The sequence below is a fragment of the Trachymyrmex septentrionalis genome, unplaced genomic scaffold (genome assembly GCF_001594115.1).
Source record: "Trachymyrmex septentrionalis isolate Tsep2-gDNA-1 unplaced genomic scaffold, Tsep1.0 scaffold196, whole genome shotgun sequence".
Taxonomy (NCBI): domain Eukaryota; kingdom Metazoa; phylum Arthropoda; class Insecta; order Hymenoptera; family Formicidae; genus Trachymyrmex; species Trachymyrmex septentrionalis.
In genome coordinates this window covers 1,158,455-1,177,194 of record NW_017305135.1, presented here as the reverse complement: position 1 = coordinate 1,177,194, position 18,740 = coordinate 1,158,455, and the positions used below count along the sequence as shown (strand labels likewise).

General features: G+C 31.2%; 4 protein-coding genes across 7 annotated transcripts in view; 2 read left to right on the top strand and 2 right to left on the bottom strand.

The window, feature by feature from the left end:
• Positions 1–824, bottom strand: part of LOC108747244 (pantothenate kinase 3) — a 10,030-nt gene extending 9,206 nt beyond the window's left edge. Inside the window, exon 1 of the mRNA XM_018484610.1 lies at positions 755–824. The gene's annotated coding sequence lies outside the window, so the exon portion shown is untranslated. The remainder of the gene's footprint in view (positions 1–754) is intronic.
• Positions 825–920: 96 nt separating this feature from the next.
• LOC108747243 (protein RFT1 homolog) lies at positions 921–4,034 on the top strand. Its single transcript, XM_018484609.1, has 8 exons — positions 921–993; positions 1,151–1,353; positions 1,582–1,768; positions 1,836–2,117; positions 2,184–2,315; positions 2,927–3,058; positions 3,138–3,638; positions 3,716–4,034. The coding sequence occupies exons 1-8, from the start codon at positions 934–936 to the stop codon at positions 3,872–3,874; spliced, it is 1,656 nt and encodes a 551-aa protein (XP_018340111.1). The 5' UTR covers positions 921–933; the 3' UTR covers positions 3,875–4,034.
• Positions 4,035–4,132: 98 nt separating this feature from the next.
• LOC108747247 lies at positions 4,133–5,432 on the bottom strand. 3 transcript variants are annotated; one of them, XM_018484619.1, is made up of 5 exons: positions 5,204–5,432; positions 5,029–5,126; positions 4,567–4,628; positions 4,352–4,466; positions 4,133–4,310 (listed from the first exon to the last, which is right to left on the bottom strand). In XM_018484619.1, exons 1-5 carry the CDS (start codon positions 5,363–5,365, stop codon positions 4,271–4,273), a joined length of 477 nt encoding a protein of 158 aa, XP_018340121.1. In that variant the 5' UTR covers positions 5,366–5,432; the 3' UTR covers positions 4,133–4,270. The 3 variants fall into 3 exon arrangements, with proteins under 3 accessions (XP_018340121.1, XP_018340120.1, XP_018340122.1); XM_018484618.1 differs by having other exon boundaries at positions 4,133–4,291; positions 5,204–5,426; XM_018484620.1 differs by having other exon boundaries at positions 4,133–4,291; positions 5,029–5,296.
• A 156-nt stretch (positions 5,433–5,588) lies between these two features.
• LOC108747246 (cytoplasmic aconitate hydratase-like) lies at positions 5,589–17,389 on the top strand. 2 transcript variants are annotated; one of them, XM_018484617.1, is made up of 15 exons: positions 5,589–5,723; positions 6,382–6,474; positions 6,537–6,703; positions 6,792–6,937; positions 7,217–7,610; positions 7,852–8,023; positions 8,106–8,323; positions 12,527–12,686; positions 13,177–13,397; positions 13,655–13,811; positions 13,912–14,147; positions 15,191–15,327; positions 15,406–15,553; positions 16,528–16,694; positions 16,922–17,389. In XM_018484617.1, exons 1-15 carry the CDS (start codon positions 5,717–5,719, stop codon positions 17,172–17,174), a joined length of 2,676 nt encoding a protein of 891 aa, XP_018340119.1. In that variant the 5' UTR covers positions 5,589–5,716; the 3' UTR covers positions 17,175–17,389. The 2 variants fall into 2 exon arrangements, with proteins under 2 accessions (XP_018340119.1, XP_018340118.1); XM_018484616.1 differs by lacking the exon at positions 5,589–5,723 and adding an exon at positions 5,813–5,914.
• The last annotated feature ends 1,351 nt before the right edge of the window (positions 17,390–18,740 follow it).

Sequence of the window (18,740 nt, the reverse complement as noted above, 5' to 3'; positions counted from 1 at the left end):
ACTTCGAAAGAAACAAGAAATACGTAGCAAGAAATACAATTGTTGATAAAACGGCTGTAAAGGGAGAAAAAACAAGGAACAGAAAACAAAGAGCATATACCGTAGAACAGACTTAAATCCATAGGTTTGTTTTCTGTAGTTGAATTAGTGTGGACTTTTGGAACTTAAAGTGAGAAAGGTACGTTTGATATTTGTCGAAAGCAAGAAAGTTGAGAAAGAGAGTCAAAGAGAGTTCTAGTGCAGCACCAGAAAACAGACCACCTATATGTAAACTCTTTTTAACGTTTGGAAATATATATTTACGTCGATAAAAAATTGTACACTTATTCAAATACAACCTGCATAATTTCTTGTTTCTCTAATTAATAGATCTATATCAAGAAAATAGTTATGAGTTACGATTAACAAATAAATCGCTGATTAAATTAATCGAAGTTTACAAGTAATCGAATTTTAGTCATCATCTTCAATCAGCGACCAGGTCAGTTTACTCAGTTTACACGACGCTTTTCTCCGCAGCGAAAAATAGTATCGTGTAAATATCTCTAATCCATAACTGTCTTATGGTCTGTCTTGTCTACGCGGTCTGCGTCTGCAGCTGAATCGTCTGTATTGCCGCATTTCGACTGATTTCGACGTGGTTACATCACGATCACGAAATGTTATCACGCTAATTACGGTTATTAGCGTGGATTTTCTTTTTCCGCTGTGACAGAATCGATCTTATGCAAAGAAAAGGCTCGATAATACGTACGAAACCGAGGAAATGATTGGCGAACGTTATCCTGGTTGTCCCTGTGATCGTGATAGATTGTAGTTCTCTCACATAACCTTACCTAACCTGGGAGAGGGGGCTACGTTAATGTTTCTCTACGTCTCCCGGCGGGAATCTCGAAACATTCACGCACATGCTTCTGTCGAATCGGTCTGAAAATGCCACCGAATATCCTGAAGAGCAGCTTGGAAAATGCCTCGTTTAGCATTGTATTTCAGGTACGTTGATGAAACCGGTATAGCAGTTTTATTTGCAAACAATCCGAGTACTTTGAAGCATTCGTATTAATCTAAGAGTATTAATTAGAGACACTGCTTCTGTATTGTGACAAATACTACGTCATACAAAATTTTAGAAAAAACTCTTCTTCCACAGATATTCTGTCGCTGCGTTACATTTGTTCTGAACGCATTTGTTGTTCGTCATGTGGGCCAGGCAATCCTAGGTGTCATTAATGTGAGATTACTCTTACTGGAATCTATGATACTGTTCTTATCACGCGAGCCATTTGTGAAAGCATGTCTGACCAACACGGCGGAGCATAATTGGGCTCAAGTTATAAATCTATCGTGGCTGACGTTAGTTCTTTAGTTACATGATAATTGATCATCTCAGAAACTATACTGATCAGCTTCATGAAATAAGAAGCATGTAAAAATTGATAAAGTTGTAAAACTAATCATGCTATTGAAATTAAGAAATTATGGAAAAATATAGAATATTATCATATATCCATCAGTTTGTTTTCTGAGAGACTCAATTGTTCTCTTTGAACAAAATTGTATGGATTAATTAATGTGTTTTAGAGTACCCATATGCATTGTAATGTCCTTCCTATTTGGATACATTTGGTTGTTCTTGCTCTCCACCACAGAGATATTACCACCATACTACACGTTTGCAGTTTGGGCAGTTGGATTGTCATGTGTTATAGAACTGTCTTCCTTAGTTGTTCAATTAGTCGCAAGCGCATTTCTCTTCGTTAGGCTTAAAGTAAGACAAAAGATATATAAGATTTTCAAGAAAAGAATATTTCATTGTTATCTTTGTATTCTTCCAGATAATTCTGGATACAATCATGATCGTTATTCGCACTATGACGTTTGTCCCATTAATATTATATTATCCTGAGAACGCATTACTTGCGTTCGGCATCGCTCAACTTGTTGCGGCAATATTTTATACAACTAGTCATTATGCATATTTTCATTATCATATCAAGAAACTTAACAAGTCACAGAAACGAAGAATGTCTTTGAAAGATAACAGCAATGAATATGTGATAAGAGAGTTTCCCTTTCATACTATAGAAGATTTTTTACCTTGTCAGCTAGAAAATAATGTATGTATTATAATTGCATTGTTACATTATCGTTTTGTAAGAAAAAATACAACAGTTACTCCGTAGGATTCGTACTTTGATGCAAAGTTGACTAATCTCACGTGGAGCTTCTTTAGGCAAGGAATCCTAAAGCAGATTTTGACGGAAGGCGAAAGATTGATCATGACTATAATGCCAGTATTAACGTTTACAGAACAGGTTTGTGTCAATATACAGAGTATCTCCCAAATCTGTAATCAAAATACTGTAGCAAGAAAGTTCTCGAGAAATTAAGTCAAAAAGTTATTCATAAATTTTGATTTTTAACAGTAATTTTTAAAATAATAATGGTTTAAATATGATCAATTAGATTATGTTTAAATGGCCATCTGCCCATTAATCGCACGTGTCGTATTGTAGTATTAATGAGCGTGCTCACTAATACTCACAAACACTACACAATATGCATGACTCATGATCAGTAGATATATTCTGTAACTTTTAACGCAAAAATTTCGTTATTATAACGCTGCTGCGCAGCTTTTTTACCATGATGAAAGAGCTGCGCAGCAACGTTATAATGAAAACGAAATTTGCGTTGAGAGTTACAGAATAGGGGCCTGCCGGTGACTGTTCAAACATAAAATTTGTAATTAGCCATATTTAAACTCTTATCTAAAAGAATTACTGCTTAAAATAAGAATTTACAAACAACTTTCTTACTTCATTTTTTAAGACCTTTTTTATTGCAATATTATAATTCGCGAATTTTAGGACACTTGCGTATACTCCGATGTCGTCATTAGATGCTCATTTTTTCTTTCTTTAAGGGAGTCTACGAGATAGTGAATAATATGGGTTCGCTAGCTGCTAGATTTATTTTCCGTCCAATCGAAGATAGTGGTTATTTTTATTTCACACAGATGGTGAAAAGAGATAAAACGATCTCTGATCAGAATCCAGTAAGCGTCTATTATACCCTTCCACGTTTACTAGAAAATTTTTGGTACCTATTATGTTTATAAACTATGATATTTTTAGGTGAAAGTACAAGAGAGTGTGAATGTGTTGACACATTTGTGTTCTGTTGTTACATGTATCGGTTTGGTGGTTCTAGTATTCGGCCAGTATTATTCAAGCCTGTTGCTCTGGTTGTACGGCGGCTCAAAGTTGATTTTACCCTTACCTGTTCTATTGCTAAGAGCACACTGTCTCGCCGTGTTATTGTTAGGAATCAATGGCGTAACCGAATGCTACACTAACGCAACAGCCGACAATGCGACCATAAACAAGAGCAACTTGATCATGGTTTACCAATCGATCACATTCTTGGGTGCATCATATCTATTTGCTACCTGGTTTGGTCCGGTCGGGTTTATTCTCGGCAACTGCGTGAACATGGGCCTGAGAATCATACATTCGGTGATATTCATTAATAAGAGACACCAAGACACAGTCTATCGTCCATTACGCGGACTAGTACCAAAGCCCATGTTCTCCGCATGTCTACTTGTCGCAGGGTTTGCCACTAATTTATCACACGTAAAGTATCCATGTAATTTTATATGTATGTACGCTAAAATCGCATAGCGGTAAAGTAATCTCTTCCATTATTTCAGACTTACTTCTTCCCGAGTGAAAAAATATTGCACCTATTAATTGGTATAATAATGTTTATGATTGTACTTATGTCTTGGCTATATGAAAATTACGAATTAATTCAGCTTGCCACAAGCAAATGGTACGAAAGAAGAAATAAACGGAAAAAGAGCGATTGATGCTAAACCCTTGTGTATAATATAAATTATTTTATTTAATATATAAATCAACTATAGGTTCATTGTAAGATCTTGTAAAATGTTAAAAGATCACACACACATATATATATATATATATATATAATTTTTATACAACTAGTTGAAATTTACTATAAATCCTTATATGATGAGAGAGAGAGAGAGAGAGAGAGAGAGAGAGAGAGAGAGAGAGAGCCACATATCTTATCTATTAAATTTCTTTTTATTAACAATTCGCGCATATATTTAATACTTAAATGTTTTTTGTAAAAAAAGATTGCATTTTGGATATAAATATTATAAGTTTCAGCCACACTTGTACAACAGTGATTACTTCAAATCGATATGTCTTTATATATAGCACCAACTACAGGTTCCTTACGAAGTATAATACACTGCCTGAAATTCAAGCAAGTTTCTATTTTATATTTAGAAATATCGCAAAATTATTTCGCTTACTTATTATCATTTTGAAGAGATATAATTGGTGATCCAGATTTCGGTTCCAATTTTGCAACTAGATCCGCTATGGCCGCTATCAATCCAGCACTGTCGCTCGATGCATCGCCCTTGACTACAAAAGTTTATAACTTTATGCAAATTTTGTCATACATGCTTGAAATTTTTTTATAATATCTATGATTTTTTTATTTGGATCTTTGACGATTTATTACCTCCAAGACAGAGGCCAGCGTGATCAGCCAAAATACAGCCAATGATTCCTTCCTTGTCGTGCCTATAGGGTACAACAATAACTTTACTGGATAAATATACAAGATTGATTAATAATTAATGTAATGCTCAAGAAAACAAAGATGGATAAATATATTAAATAATATTAATCAATCAATTTTTCATTAATTTGTATTTACTCATTTAATAATGACAATGTAAAAATTGTGCATTTATAGCTATGATTAATGATTAAACTGATCATTTTGTAGTGATAATTTTACTCACTACTTGAATCATAGCTAGAAAAATACAATTTTTACATCACAAAAAAAGACAACAAAAAACCGAGCCTACGTAATATTCACAATATAATAATATTTATTATAGAATAGAAATTGAAAAATGTTCAAAATCTTGTATCGAGGAAGATTTTCCTAACCTATATGCCCCATTACGCTTACGTGTCATCCAATGTTTTCACCAAGTTTCGTTCCATCTTCGGACCTCGAGTCTCGCGCGACGTTCGCAAAACCAATCGACACGCGAGATTTGTAGTTTCCTTGAAAAATGAATTCGACGTCGAAGGGAGAACCGATAACTGTGTTATCTGGTTATCACGTAAATACTGGCACTTACTGCTCGAAGTTTGTTGCTGCGTCGGTTCGTTTGTGTGACGGTTGACGGTGTGACATGACAGATCGCGATATTCGCGTCTCGCGCGATACATCGCGCCACATACATTTGCGCACATGTACGTACCACGTGATCGATGTACCCAGCGTCGCTTAACGATTTCATTATGCGATAACTGAACTTTGCCCTTCCTCTCCGTCGTAATTGAGCGAATTATGCGAATTAACTTGGGAGAGGTGTTACAATACGCAACCTGATGAATGGAATTCATTTTATTCCGTTCTCTTTTTTTTATATTTTCGCGCTTTTTAGTGCCTGATTTCGATTTGAAAAGCAAAATAATTCATTCACAGAATTGCTCCGCGTTTGCGCGACATGCGGTGGTGGTGTTGACAAAAAATTGTTAAGGAAATAATATATTGCGAATATCAGTGTTTCTGGGACACTCGGTATAAGCCATATAAGCGTATATACGTATCGTGCAATGGGGCCGACGTGACTTGTTCAGTGACAATCATGGCTGGTAAGTGGAGAGATGTGTACTTGTTTATTGGCGTTATTTTGTTAAAAAATGAAATGTAAACAAGTGAAGACAACGGATTTATTATCGTTAACTCATTGCATTAGATCAATTTATTCCAGTGAAAAATATTAATTCGCATATTCCGTAATAATATTCGAACTTCAAGGAATTAAAACTCATGGGTGTTCTAAGTGAAGATAAAAATTGCAATATATAAAATAAAACATTTAGAGTTTAAAAAATACTTATTTTTATAGAGTTATATATATTAATACAAACGCGAAGAGTATCATAAAATATTATAGTTTCTTATATGTATTCACTGTACCACGAATTTAAGCAGATATTTTGATTAATGTCAAAAATTGCAATATGTAAAAAAAGAGAAATTTTAAATTTTGAAGATGCAACTGTAGTCTTCTAAATATTTATTTAAATATTTTTATAATTGGGAATACACATTAATTAAATTTAAAGGAAAAGAAAATATATTAATAGAAATTAAATTGGAATAATTTTATTCTGCTTTCTGATGCTATTAAATTTTATAATTTTTTTATTTTAACAGTACCGCAATAAAAATATAAAAATAATATATTTTGTCATACATTTTTTAATTTATAATAAAAATAAACTATATAATTTTTATATATTTCAGAGTTAAATCCTTACAAGAATCTATTAAAATCCATTAAAATTGGATTGAAAGATTGCCAGTATTATGATATTGGCAGTTTAGGCACAAAATATGGTAAGTTTTTTGGTCTTATTTCACATCTAATGAATATATATTAATATATATCGGCCTTATAGACAGATTACCATTTTCCATCCGAGTTCTCTTGGAAAGCGCCATTCGTAATTGCGACAATTTCCAAGTAACAAAACTGGATGTTGAGAAAATTTTGGATTGGGAAAATAATCAATCCCTTCAAGATGGAGTCGAAGTGGCCTTTAAGCCTGCAAGAGTTCTATTACAGGTAAAAAAGTCTCAGAAATTTCCATATTTTATCGAGTTTAGTCAAGTGCAAAAAATATACTTATTGTTATTTATTCAATTACAAACAGGATTTTACTGGAGTACCGGCAGTCGTGGATTTTGCAGCAATGAGAGATGCTGTAAAGAAACTCGGCGGCGATCCTAATAAAATTAATCCAGTCTGTCCATCAGACCTTGTAATCGATCATTCAATACAAGCTGATTTTACTAGAAGGTATGGTTCATCAAGTATGCTTTATCAAGTGTATTTTGACTTTTTTAAATAATGAAGAGTTAAAGGTTATCACACACACACATAAATTAATAAAAAATAATCTGGAAGCTCTAATATTGTTGAAATGTTACAAGAAAAGAAAAAGTTTTATGTAATATGCTTGATAATATTGAGAAGAGATACAAATAAGATAAATCCAAGAATCTTTTTTTTTATTTTTGTGTTATATTGCCTATAATCTGGTTTATATAAATTTTATTATTATTATGCTTATTTCAGCAATGATGCCGTAAAAAAGAATGAAGAACTCGAATTTGAGAGAAATAAAGAACGCTTCATGTTTCTTAAATGGGGTGCAAAGGCATTTAAAAATATGTTAATTGTTCCTCCCGGAAGCGGTATCGTGCATCAAGTGAATTTAGAATACTTGGCAAGAGTGGTATTTGACTCCAACAATTTTCTATATCCTGACAGTGTAGTTGGTACTGATTCTCATACTACCATGGTCAATGGTCTGGGTGTACTTGGATGGGGAGTTGGAGGTATTGAGGCAGAAGCTGTTATGCTTGGTCAAGCAATTTCTATGTTAATACCAAAAGTCGTGGGATATAAATTAGAAGGTGTATTGAATCAATATGCCACATCTACTGATCTTGTTTTAACTATTACAAAGGTAAGAATTTTCCGGGCAGGCGTAGTAAAAATATAGAAGCTTTTTAGAGAGATATTTTTATGTAAATTGTAATATATATGTAAACTGTAATATTAAATGTTTTATATGTTTTTATAAATACAATTTTACTTATTTCTTAATGGATAAAGTTTATAATGGAATATACTATATATTTTTATACATAAGTGATAAGTATCAGTTATATAATCTTATAAACTTATAATATTTTACACATTTGCAGAATCTTCGACAAGTCGGAGTGGTTGGAAAATTTGTCGAATTCTTTGGACCAGGCGTAACGCAGCTAAGTATCGCGGATCGTGCTACGATTTCTAATATGTGCCCGGAATACGGTGCAACCGTAGGCTTTTTTGCAGTGGATCAACAAAGTTTAGCATATCTCAAGCAAACAGGTAAAATTTTTTCTATCAGTAATTATATATTTTTATAAATATCTTTTACAATACGAAATATATTTTTTTCTGTATTATCTAGGTCGAGCTGAAGAACACATTGATAAGATTGAGAAATATCTTAAAAACGTACGCATGTTAAGGAATTATGATGACCCGAGTCAAGATCCAATCTTTTCCGAGGTGGTCACTTTGGATTTGAACACTGTAGTCTCAAGTGTCAGTGGACCTAAAAGACCTCATGATAGAGTTTCAGTGTCTGACATGCAAATAGACTTCAGAAATTGCCTCGTAAACAAGGTTGGTGACTCTTAAACATTTCCATATGAAATAGATTATACTCACAAGCAAATCTATTTCATCTGCTGTAATCCATATTTTGTTACTTAATAAGATAAATAACATTAATTATATCGACAATACGTACACATAAAGTAATTGTAACAATATGATAAATCTAGAATGCTAATATGAGCGCTCTAAGAAAGATGATTATTTAGTACATACAAGGGACGAATATTACCCAGTGACTGTAAAATGTAAGTCAAACTGGATTATATCCATCTCACGCTGTACCTCTGTTTTGCCAGCTAGCGCTAAAATGAATTTGATCCTATTTTTTTTTCTAAAAAGCTTACGTGGTACTCTCTCGCTAGAAAAAAATATACGATCAAAAAATGAAAATAATCGACAGAGAACTAGGTAACTTATACTGTGATATGATTAGCTTGCATTAACATATCACAATAAAAGTCCCTTTGAACTCTGTGACTAAAAGTTATTTACTTTCATGACAATCTACAATATATGTGAATTTAATGTAATCAAAGGCACTCATTTTTTTTAGAAGACTCCAGTAATTTTTATATATCAGTTTATAATAAAGACATTCTGCTATACTAATATCGCGAAAATAAAATAAGCTCGCTAAAACATAATACAGGATGTCCCAAAATTCGCACAGTCTAGAGTATAGAATATATTTTATGTTAAAATAAACAACTTTTTCCTTTACTAAAATTGCATCTGATAAATAATTTTTGTGCTTATTTGATAACTTCAACCTACTCTCCTGCAAAAACTACTTATCAAACGCAATTTTGCAAAAGGAAAAAGTTGTTTGTTTTAGTATAAAATATCATATCCTGTATTCCGAATACGCGAATTTTAGGACATCTTTTATACTATTAAATACATACTATTTCACATGCATTAGTAGTACTAACATTAAATTATCCCTACAAAAAATCAACGATACGTGTCTGTATCGTTGATATGTGATCGCCGACAATATCCCGTGTTGCTATGTCTCGAGCATCTTTCCTTTGCTGATCTAGCTTTATGATATTTCGATACAACATATAGTTAGATCACCAAAGATAAATGAACGAGATGTGAACTGAATCTTCAGGTGATATTTCTTGCCATTAAAGACGAGTATATGATCTAGTCACAAATTTTTTTTCTTATTTGTGTACCAGTCACATACTCGACCCTAACAACAATACTTAGTAGAGTGATGTGCATATAGCTGTAAACGGTAGATGTACAGGGATTTGATATTGGATGCAATCATCACCCGGTGAAGTTTCTATTACAACTTTACCGGCTACGATCGCATCCAATAGTATAATCCTCTTACACAACACTGATATCGATCGAATCCATGAATTCTGTACAATTTCTTTTCTAAATAGAAAAATATTTCTCTGTCAATTATTGAAAAGAAATTGAGGAAAATTCAGCTACTTCAGAAGTATTTCAGATTATTTCAGAAAAATTGAGAACGATTTCACCTATTGGAATATTTCTTCAAAGCTGTGTCTTACATATAACGAAACTTTGGACAGGTAGTCTAAAATTATATATGCACAATTGGATACTCACGATAATTATTTGTTGGTAATGTTTCCAACGATCGTCAAAATTTGTTCATCTTTGGAATCGTAGAACACAATGCTAACAAACTACGATATTTTCACGCCATAACAAGTCAGATGAATATCACACTAACAAAAAATTCGATAATATCTGAGCTCACTCGTTTACCAATAGTAAATAGATTTTCGCGACTACTAACTCTTATATTCATCAGCGGACCTTTTATAAAAACTTTCATCCCTATTTCTGACCTCCTGCTTCTGAACCTCTATTGGATCTAGCTTTATCACTAGTTTTTAACATCAAGTTTTTAACTAAGAATAATTCATAAGTAACTAAAAATTATAACAAATTATATTTTATTATTTTTACAATAGTGCATACTGAATTACTATTGAGTTCTGTTTTCGTAGCACTACAGAAATTTCAATGAACATACGAAAAACACAGAAATGTAAAAAATATTTATTACGAATATGATATTTAACTCGTGGTCATGTCGAGAAAGCCGCGGTCTTAATCCGATAGGCGAACTGCAGCGAATGATCGCTCAACGAACGGAAACAATACGTGTTTAAGAACGTGTCGATCGATTTCTATTCGAAATGTTCAACATTGGCATCGCGTTACCTGGCCTATGACAGGCACAAGGACATCTGTCGAAGAAATTCATCCATTGAATCATAAAGTTAACGCTTCTTCCGCGTGAAATTCAACTCCGATTGAAGTTAATATCGAAGATCGATAAAATATATATACTTATACTTTAATGTATATATTTGGTATAAATCCAAAAATTTTAGATTAAACAAAATTAAATTATAATATGTAGTAAATTTCTTTCAATTTAAAATCGATACTCCTGTAATGAGAATTTTGAATCATATTAAATTTAAGAAATGTTAACAAATGTTATGATAATTTTGATATTTTTTATGACAGGGTCTTTAATATTTAAATATAATAATATTAAATTATTGTTCAATTGTTTGCATTAGTACCTTAATTAATTGAAGAATACAAGCTACGTTTGTTTTATTTTAAAAAATTCCGATTATTATGCATCAGAAAAATCTTTTTATATTCTCTGTATATAAGAACAATTGCACGTATCAAATTGCTTAAAAATTTTTATATTTATGATATAGGTAGACTGTTAAACACATGACTCTCTCTTATTCTTTAAAATATAGGAGAATGCGTGCATGGCACTTATGAAGTAAGAAATTTATGAAGAAAGAAATAATTTGTACGCACATACCACATTGATCGATCGATCCATCCGCCTCGTCGGAGAAGACAAGAGTCTTTGGTCACACTTCGCATAAGTTCTGAAAGACGTATTCAGAGCTCGTACTGAAATTGCTGATACAACATCCTACTACATTCGTTTTGCAAAGCTCACACATTTCATTGCAAATGAGCTATCGTTTGTCGTGCATGCTGGTATATAGAAAGAGTTCAGATTTCCCATCAAGGCACAGTGTCTAAGATTTAGAAAGGGATATGTTTACGGAAAACAATGGAAAAATTTTATTTAAAAGACCTTTGATTTAATTAATGTTGTACTAAACTAACAGTTGATTATGTGTCATTTTATATTAATGAACAAGCTGTTAAAAGAAATATTTGTATTTTCTGTTCAGCACATTTTGGTCGCGATTAGTATATCAAGTACTATTGAAGTATTTCTACAAAATATAAATAATACTAAACAATATCTATAAAGGCACGAACAAATATATTATTTTCATAATTGCTATGATTTAAAATAAATATGATGAATCTTTATATTATTATGAACATTTCTTAGTTTTGTATCTTTTTTGTTGCATTTACAATTAGTTAAAAATAATCTGATTGACTTATACATTTTTTTTTAATATTTAATAACTTGTTTATCAGTTTTTTGTTTAAAAATACTTGCCAGTTCGTCATTGGATTGTGCACGCGTGAAGTAAGCACGAGGTCATAGACCTCGTGATTGCTTAAAGATCGTTGCGAGTTCGTGTTGCTTTTTCAGCAAATTGTGTATCGGGCAATGAATTCTGTCATGCCACTCGACGCATCAAATCTGTCAAATTTATGAGATAACAAATAATGGCTTGGAACAATAAATCACGTAAAAAAAAGTATTATTTATAGCATACAATTTTTAATTTGTAATTATTTGCGACTTTTATCGTAGCTTCTTAGAAGGGATATTTTCTAAGGATTATTATATTTTTCATTTTTAAAAGACATTTAAAAATATACGAATAAAGAACAGAATATTAGATGATATATGACTTTTCAACTTTATACTTATCTGTAATATACGAATGTGGTTTAACTCAATTATAATTAAAATCTAATCCAGTTTTTATATGCATCAAAAGCTTATGATGTGTGTTAAATTGACAAAAATTTAATCTTTTCTTTTCAAAGTTGCATATTCTTTTACATTTAGATTTAATCAGCATTAATTGCTAATAAATCTTTTCATTAGAAATTATTTAAAAAACTGAGTATTTTTTATTTTACACGAAAAGAGTTATTTTGATTGTACATTTAATTATATAAATAAAATTCTTACAAACTCTTGTCGAAAATGCATAACATACTGACATTTTTTTGTTATAGGTAGGCTTCAAAGGTTACGGTTTGACTCCTACGAAGGTGGATTCCGTGGGGAAGTTCAAGTACGAAGGGAAAGAGTACGAATTGAAACATGGTTCTGTGGTAATTGCAGCTATTACCAGTTGTACGAATACTAGCAATCCTAGCGTTATGCTTGGAGCAGGTGTGTTATAAATTTTATCAGAAAAATTTATTACAGCTATACATAACGTTTAATATTTTATAATTTATTAATGCAAATGATTTATTGAAGAACGTGAAATGAAATCAATCTGTGCTGAACGCAATTTTAAATATCTATCCAAAATTATCAGCGTTTGTTAATGCAATACGAATTTTTAGATTTTAAAAACACAGTTAAATCTCAAATATAATTAAAAATGAAATTAGTGCTTTAAATTATTATTAGGATAATCATTATTAGCTTAAATATTTTGTCTATTTAAAGAAACTTGTTTCATACTTTGAAATTTAGATTAGAACGATAAGAAACATTGTTGTATAAATGAAAAGTAAGAAAAATAATAAATGTTTAGTTTTTTATCGTTAATATAAAATTTCGTTAACTATTTAATTATGAAAGAATATAAATTGTAATTCAATGAGAAGGATGTGAATTAGAATATAAAATTTGCTATTTTAATATAATGCAGGTCTTCTTGCTAAAAAGGCAGTGGAGGCTGGTTTGAGTGTTGAGCCATATATAAAAACATCATTGTCACCTGGCTCTGGAGTTGTTACTTATTATCTCCAAGAAAGTGGTGTAATTCCATATCTAACCAAGTTAGGTTTCGACGTTATTGGTTACGGTTGTATGACTTGTATCGGAAACAGCGGCCCGCTTCCTGACGCTATAGTTGAAACTATTGAAAAGGTAGACTAATTTGCTACTTTCATATTTAAATTCTACTTGTCATTTGTTTCAATTCTTGTTAAAAGGTAAAAATAATTCTATAAATTGTTGAGAATTATAAATTGAATAAAATTGCGTTTAAAAATCATTGAAAAACTATTAAACTTCGCAAAGCAAAGTTGACATCCATATCATTCATTAATTATAAAATTAAATAATTTCTTTTTTCCTTTATAAGCATTATCTCTGCATATAAAACAGCATTAAATACCTTGTAGAATGAACTCATTTGCTGTGGAGTTCTGTCAGGCAACAGAAACTTTGAAGGCAGAGTCCATCCGAATACTCGGGCGAATTATTTAGCGTCTCCGCTCCTAGTAATAGCCTATGCCATTGCTGGCACTGTAGACTTTGACTTTGAGAAACAGCCACTGGGTAAGATGTAAAATCATCTTCGCTTTGTTAGATTTATGTATAGTCTTTATAAGAAATACTGCATATGCATAATTTATATGACATTTCTGTTATTTACAAGGTCGCAAAGCCGATGGTACTCCAATATTTTTACAAGATATTTGGCCAACCAGATCAGAAATTCAAGCTGTTGAACAGAAGTATGTTATCCCAGCCATGTTCAAAGAAGTCTACAGTAAAATCGAACGTGGTAGCGATAATTGGGCAAGCTTGATAGCACCTGACGGCAAGCTGTACCCATGGGACATTAATTCTACGTACATTAAAAATCCACCCTATTTCGATAACTTACAGAAGGTAATTAGATATATAATTTTGTTGTAAACATAAATGCCTGAGCTTGAAATTTTTATGGAATACGAAAAGAATTTAATTTTTTTATCTTAACATTAGCTTTCACTTCTTGAAAGTTATGTTACATATTTAGAGTTTTAAATATTAATATAGAAAAACTATTATTTGAGCTAATAATATCGGGTTAAACAAAATTTTTAAATTATTTTTAAAGATATTTATGTGCTGAAGAATAATTTTGCTTTTTTATTGTAAAATTTTTATACTGGGTCAGTTTTTTAACTAGAGAAAATATGGAAAAATAACTGGAAAAATAAGCGAAATACTGCAAAATATCTGGAAAAATAAGCGAAATACTGCAAAATATCTGGAAAAATAAGTGATGACAAATATTGTACGAAAAAATGTTCCAAATAAACCCTCCATATTTTTGAGGCAGCAATTCTATTCCGAAAAAGTTAGCCGTCTCTTGCTCTCCCTTAGGGGTGGAGCTGGAGGTAACTTTAAAATCTTAAATAGGAACCCCTACTTTTTATTGCAGATTCGGATTCTACGTCCAAAAACATGTCAATTTTGTCTAAACCTTTTTTTTCGATTCCGATTGTAATTTCCGTCGCGTTCATGTTATTAATCCTGGGTAAAGTTAAGAACAGATAACAAATTATCGTAGATATCTGTGCAATCATTGTGCAATAAAACATGGGGATTCTCCTTGAAAAAGACGAAGGTTAATTTTCGCCGAATGCAGTGCCATCAGGAATCGAAAAAAAAGATTTAGACAAAAAATTGACATGTTTTTGGACGTAGAATTCGAATCTGCAATAAAAAAAGTAGAGATTCCCATTTAAGATTTCTAAGTTATCTCCAGCTCCACACCCAGGAGGGAGCGGGAGGCGCCTAACTTTTGTAGGATAGAATTGCTCCCTCAAAAATATTGAGTTTATTTGAGACATTTTTTCGTACAATGCTTATTTTTCCAGATATTTTGCAGTCTCTGTTAAAAAACTCACCCAGTTTTGTAAAAAAAATGAAAAATCATTTTACAGGAGTTATCTCCAATCAAATCGATTACAAAAGCGCGAGTGCTCGTAAATCTTGGAGATTCTGTTACAACCGATCATATTAGCCCAGCAGGTAGTATTGCGCGTAATTCAGCAGCGGCGAGATATCTAGCTAATCGAGGGTAAGTTTGGCATCAATGAGATAGTGGAGACAACGTATGCAAACTGGCTAAATTCTTAATGATTATTTTTATTTCTAGCTTGACTCCAAAAGATTTTAATTCTTACGGTTCGCGTAGAGGAAACGATGCTGTGATGGCGCGGGGCACATTCGCTAACATTCGTCTCGTGAATAAATTTATTGGTAAAGCGGGACCACGAACAATCTACATTCCAACAAATGAAGAGGTATTATTTCTGGTTCAATTTCTCACTGCATATAGTTTTAAATATTTAATATTTATTTAATATTATAATATTTAATCCTTGTCACAGATAAATAAGCATAAATTTTATATTTTTTAAACATGTATGATTTAAATACATTAAGGGGTTAGACTGGTGTATGATCAGCCGTAAAAATAAGTAATTTTTAAGCGTGGATTGCCGAAGAAATAAAAAAGTTGCAAGCTTGTGTTTTGATACCTTATTCAAATACATATTGAAGGTATAAAATATGCAAAATGAAAGGAAAAATAATAATAATATTCTTAACACCATTTATTAAAATGTTATGAAAGAATTGTTTTCGCATCAGTCATTGGTGTCGATGATTCCGCCATACTGGATCGTATGAAACAAAAACAAAAAAAATATTACTGAAGTGTATTGTATTCCCTAAGCAGTGACCGAGCTTATTCAAAATTTATTAAAATTTGACTGAAAAAAAATTTGTTTAACTTTCAGTTTGACTTTTGGCACAAATATTGTTAATTAATTTATTAGTATGTAAAATAATAATGATATTGTAAAAATCCTCGGTCAATGCTTAGAGAATACTATAAGGATAATAAAAAACGAAAATTCAAGTCAATCCGATGAGTACATCCTGAGAAACCTTCGTTTTGAAAAATAAGATTTCAAGAAAAAAGCATTTAAAGTTCTACAACATGATCTTTATATCATACAGTGCAAATTTTGCAGGCTTTGGAACTCAGAAACTAACTCGAATATATATATTTAAGACCTTCTGTTCCATATTCTATAGGTTTCAACTATTTTAAAGTAGAAAAAATTTTTTCGATTTTTTTTTAAATTTTACGCCAGTAAAATAATCTAATCCCTTAAATGTTTAAAAAGTGGCATAATATCTGTAACGGACAGTTTTTTAAATATACATTGATAGCGAATGTGTTAATAACAATTGGCTACATATAATTTAGATGGACGTATTTGATGCGGCCGAGAAGTATGCGAAAGACAAAACATCTTTAATCGCTCTGGTTGGCAAGGAATATGGATCTGGATCTTCCAGAGATTGGGCCGCCAAAGGTCCGTCTTTACTCGGTATTCGAGCGGTTATAGCAGAATCGTATGAAAGAATACACAGGCAAGTATTTTTTTAAGCATTATATTTATTTTTTAATTAATTTTAAGTAGTTTTTTCATTGAATTTTAAGGTACATCTTTTTTAAAAAGTTAAAAGTTAGCTTGTATGTTTAAAGTAAACAATTTTAAATAAAATATTAAATTTTTTATTTTTGTTTAAAGAACTCTGGTTTACAATTGCTTTTATTTAATGTATATCTATATTTAAATTCGTTTATTTATTTGTAGGTCCAATCTTGTGGGTATGGGCATTGTTCCGCTACAATATCTTCCTGGAGAAAATGCAGAGACCTTGGAATTAACAGGTTACGAGCAATACGATATTATGATCCCCAAGAATTGTCAACCCGGAGAAAAGATCACTGTGAACATGGACAACGGAAAGAAATTCGAAGTAATTGCACGATTTGATACGGATGTCGACTTGACTTACTTCAAACACGGTGGTATTCTTAATTATATGATTCGAACAATGCTTTGATGAGTGATTCCAAAAAATAAATATAAATGATCCTCTTAGAAGGCTACTTAATGAGATACTTAATATTGGTTTTGGGATATCAGCTGTACCTTTCTTAAACAAGATTGAGTTTTAAATACATGAAGGAAATACAGAGTAAGCGCTATCGTAATAAATGCCTATTCTTTCTATTATCTAAAATTTATTAATATGGCATTTATAATATTTGTGTACAGCATACCATTAATGAATATATTTATTTCATAACATTTCAAATTTTTGTTATACTAAGTTTTTACATTATATTAATTTTACCGCGGAAGTAATCCAAAATTAAACAAAACGCAAAGCTTATTAATCTAACAAACTCTTTGCCATCGTTGTTAAAAAATTTTTTTCTTAATATTTTATAATCGTTATCTATCTATCTTACATATATGTATGGAAAAATGATATTGCTTTTATGTGTATATATATGCTGATATGCATCATAATAATAAATCGTTGCAATACAATTGACTTTGTTTATTATACAGAATGATTTTCAGTTATATGTTAATACTTCAAGGTGTAATCTAGAAAAAAAATGTTATACAAACACAAATTGTTTACACATAAATTACAGATAAATTATCTTAGATCCACTCCAAATCAGTAAAATACTTTTAAAATGTAACCAACAAAATCTAAATATTATATCAAATAAATAACGCTGATAATAATTCAGACTGTATAACTTTGACAGAGAGAATTTTATATTGTTCTGAATAATAATCGAAACAAGATAGACTCTTGATAAAATATCAGTTTGAAGTCTGCACATTTCATAAGATAAGAGATTTAAAAATCTCGTACACAAACTTCCACGTTATGTAACAGCATACCATCAACGATATACTATTAGACGGTCGGTTCTTATGGAAGTTCGCATGCCTGTTAAAATTTAAGTGATTAAGAGTAAAAAATTAATAATGCGATACTAATTTCATGATTTATTAGTTTCATAGACATGTATGTTACATATATGTTTAAAACGTAATCTCGATTTTTATTTAAAACTGTGATTTTAATATTATCATCTGAGTTTGATATCAATAGAAATGATAACTGCACAGAAAAAATTGTAATTTTTCGGCAATATATAAGATATAGCATTAAAAAAAAGTATACACACTTATTTATACAATTTTTATATAATAAAAAAATCGCGAATTTAATAATGTGTATTATCAAATATTTATGTTAATAATCATAAATTTTTATTAATTGTCGATAACGTTATCGTTTTTCAATTATCCCTGGGCTCCATATAGTCACGAAAATTTGCTCAGGATCACCGACGAGATACTATTAAAGACCGTCAATCCTGGACAAATTTTCGGTGGTATAAAAAGGGCCCGGAGGTAATTGTAGAACGCTGACATTATCGACAATTGATATAAATAAATTTGCTATTATTAATATAAATATTTGGCTTATACATTATTAAATTCATGATTTTTTATTACATAAATGTTCCGTAAATAAATATGTATACTTGTAAAGCTATAATATCGAGATGCACAATGAGTACTGAGGCTAGAAATA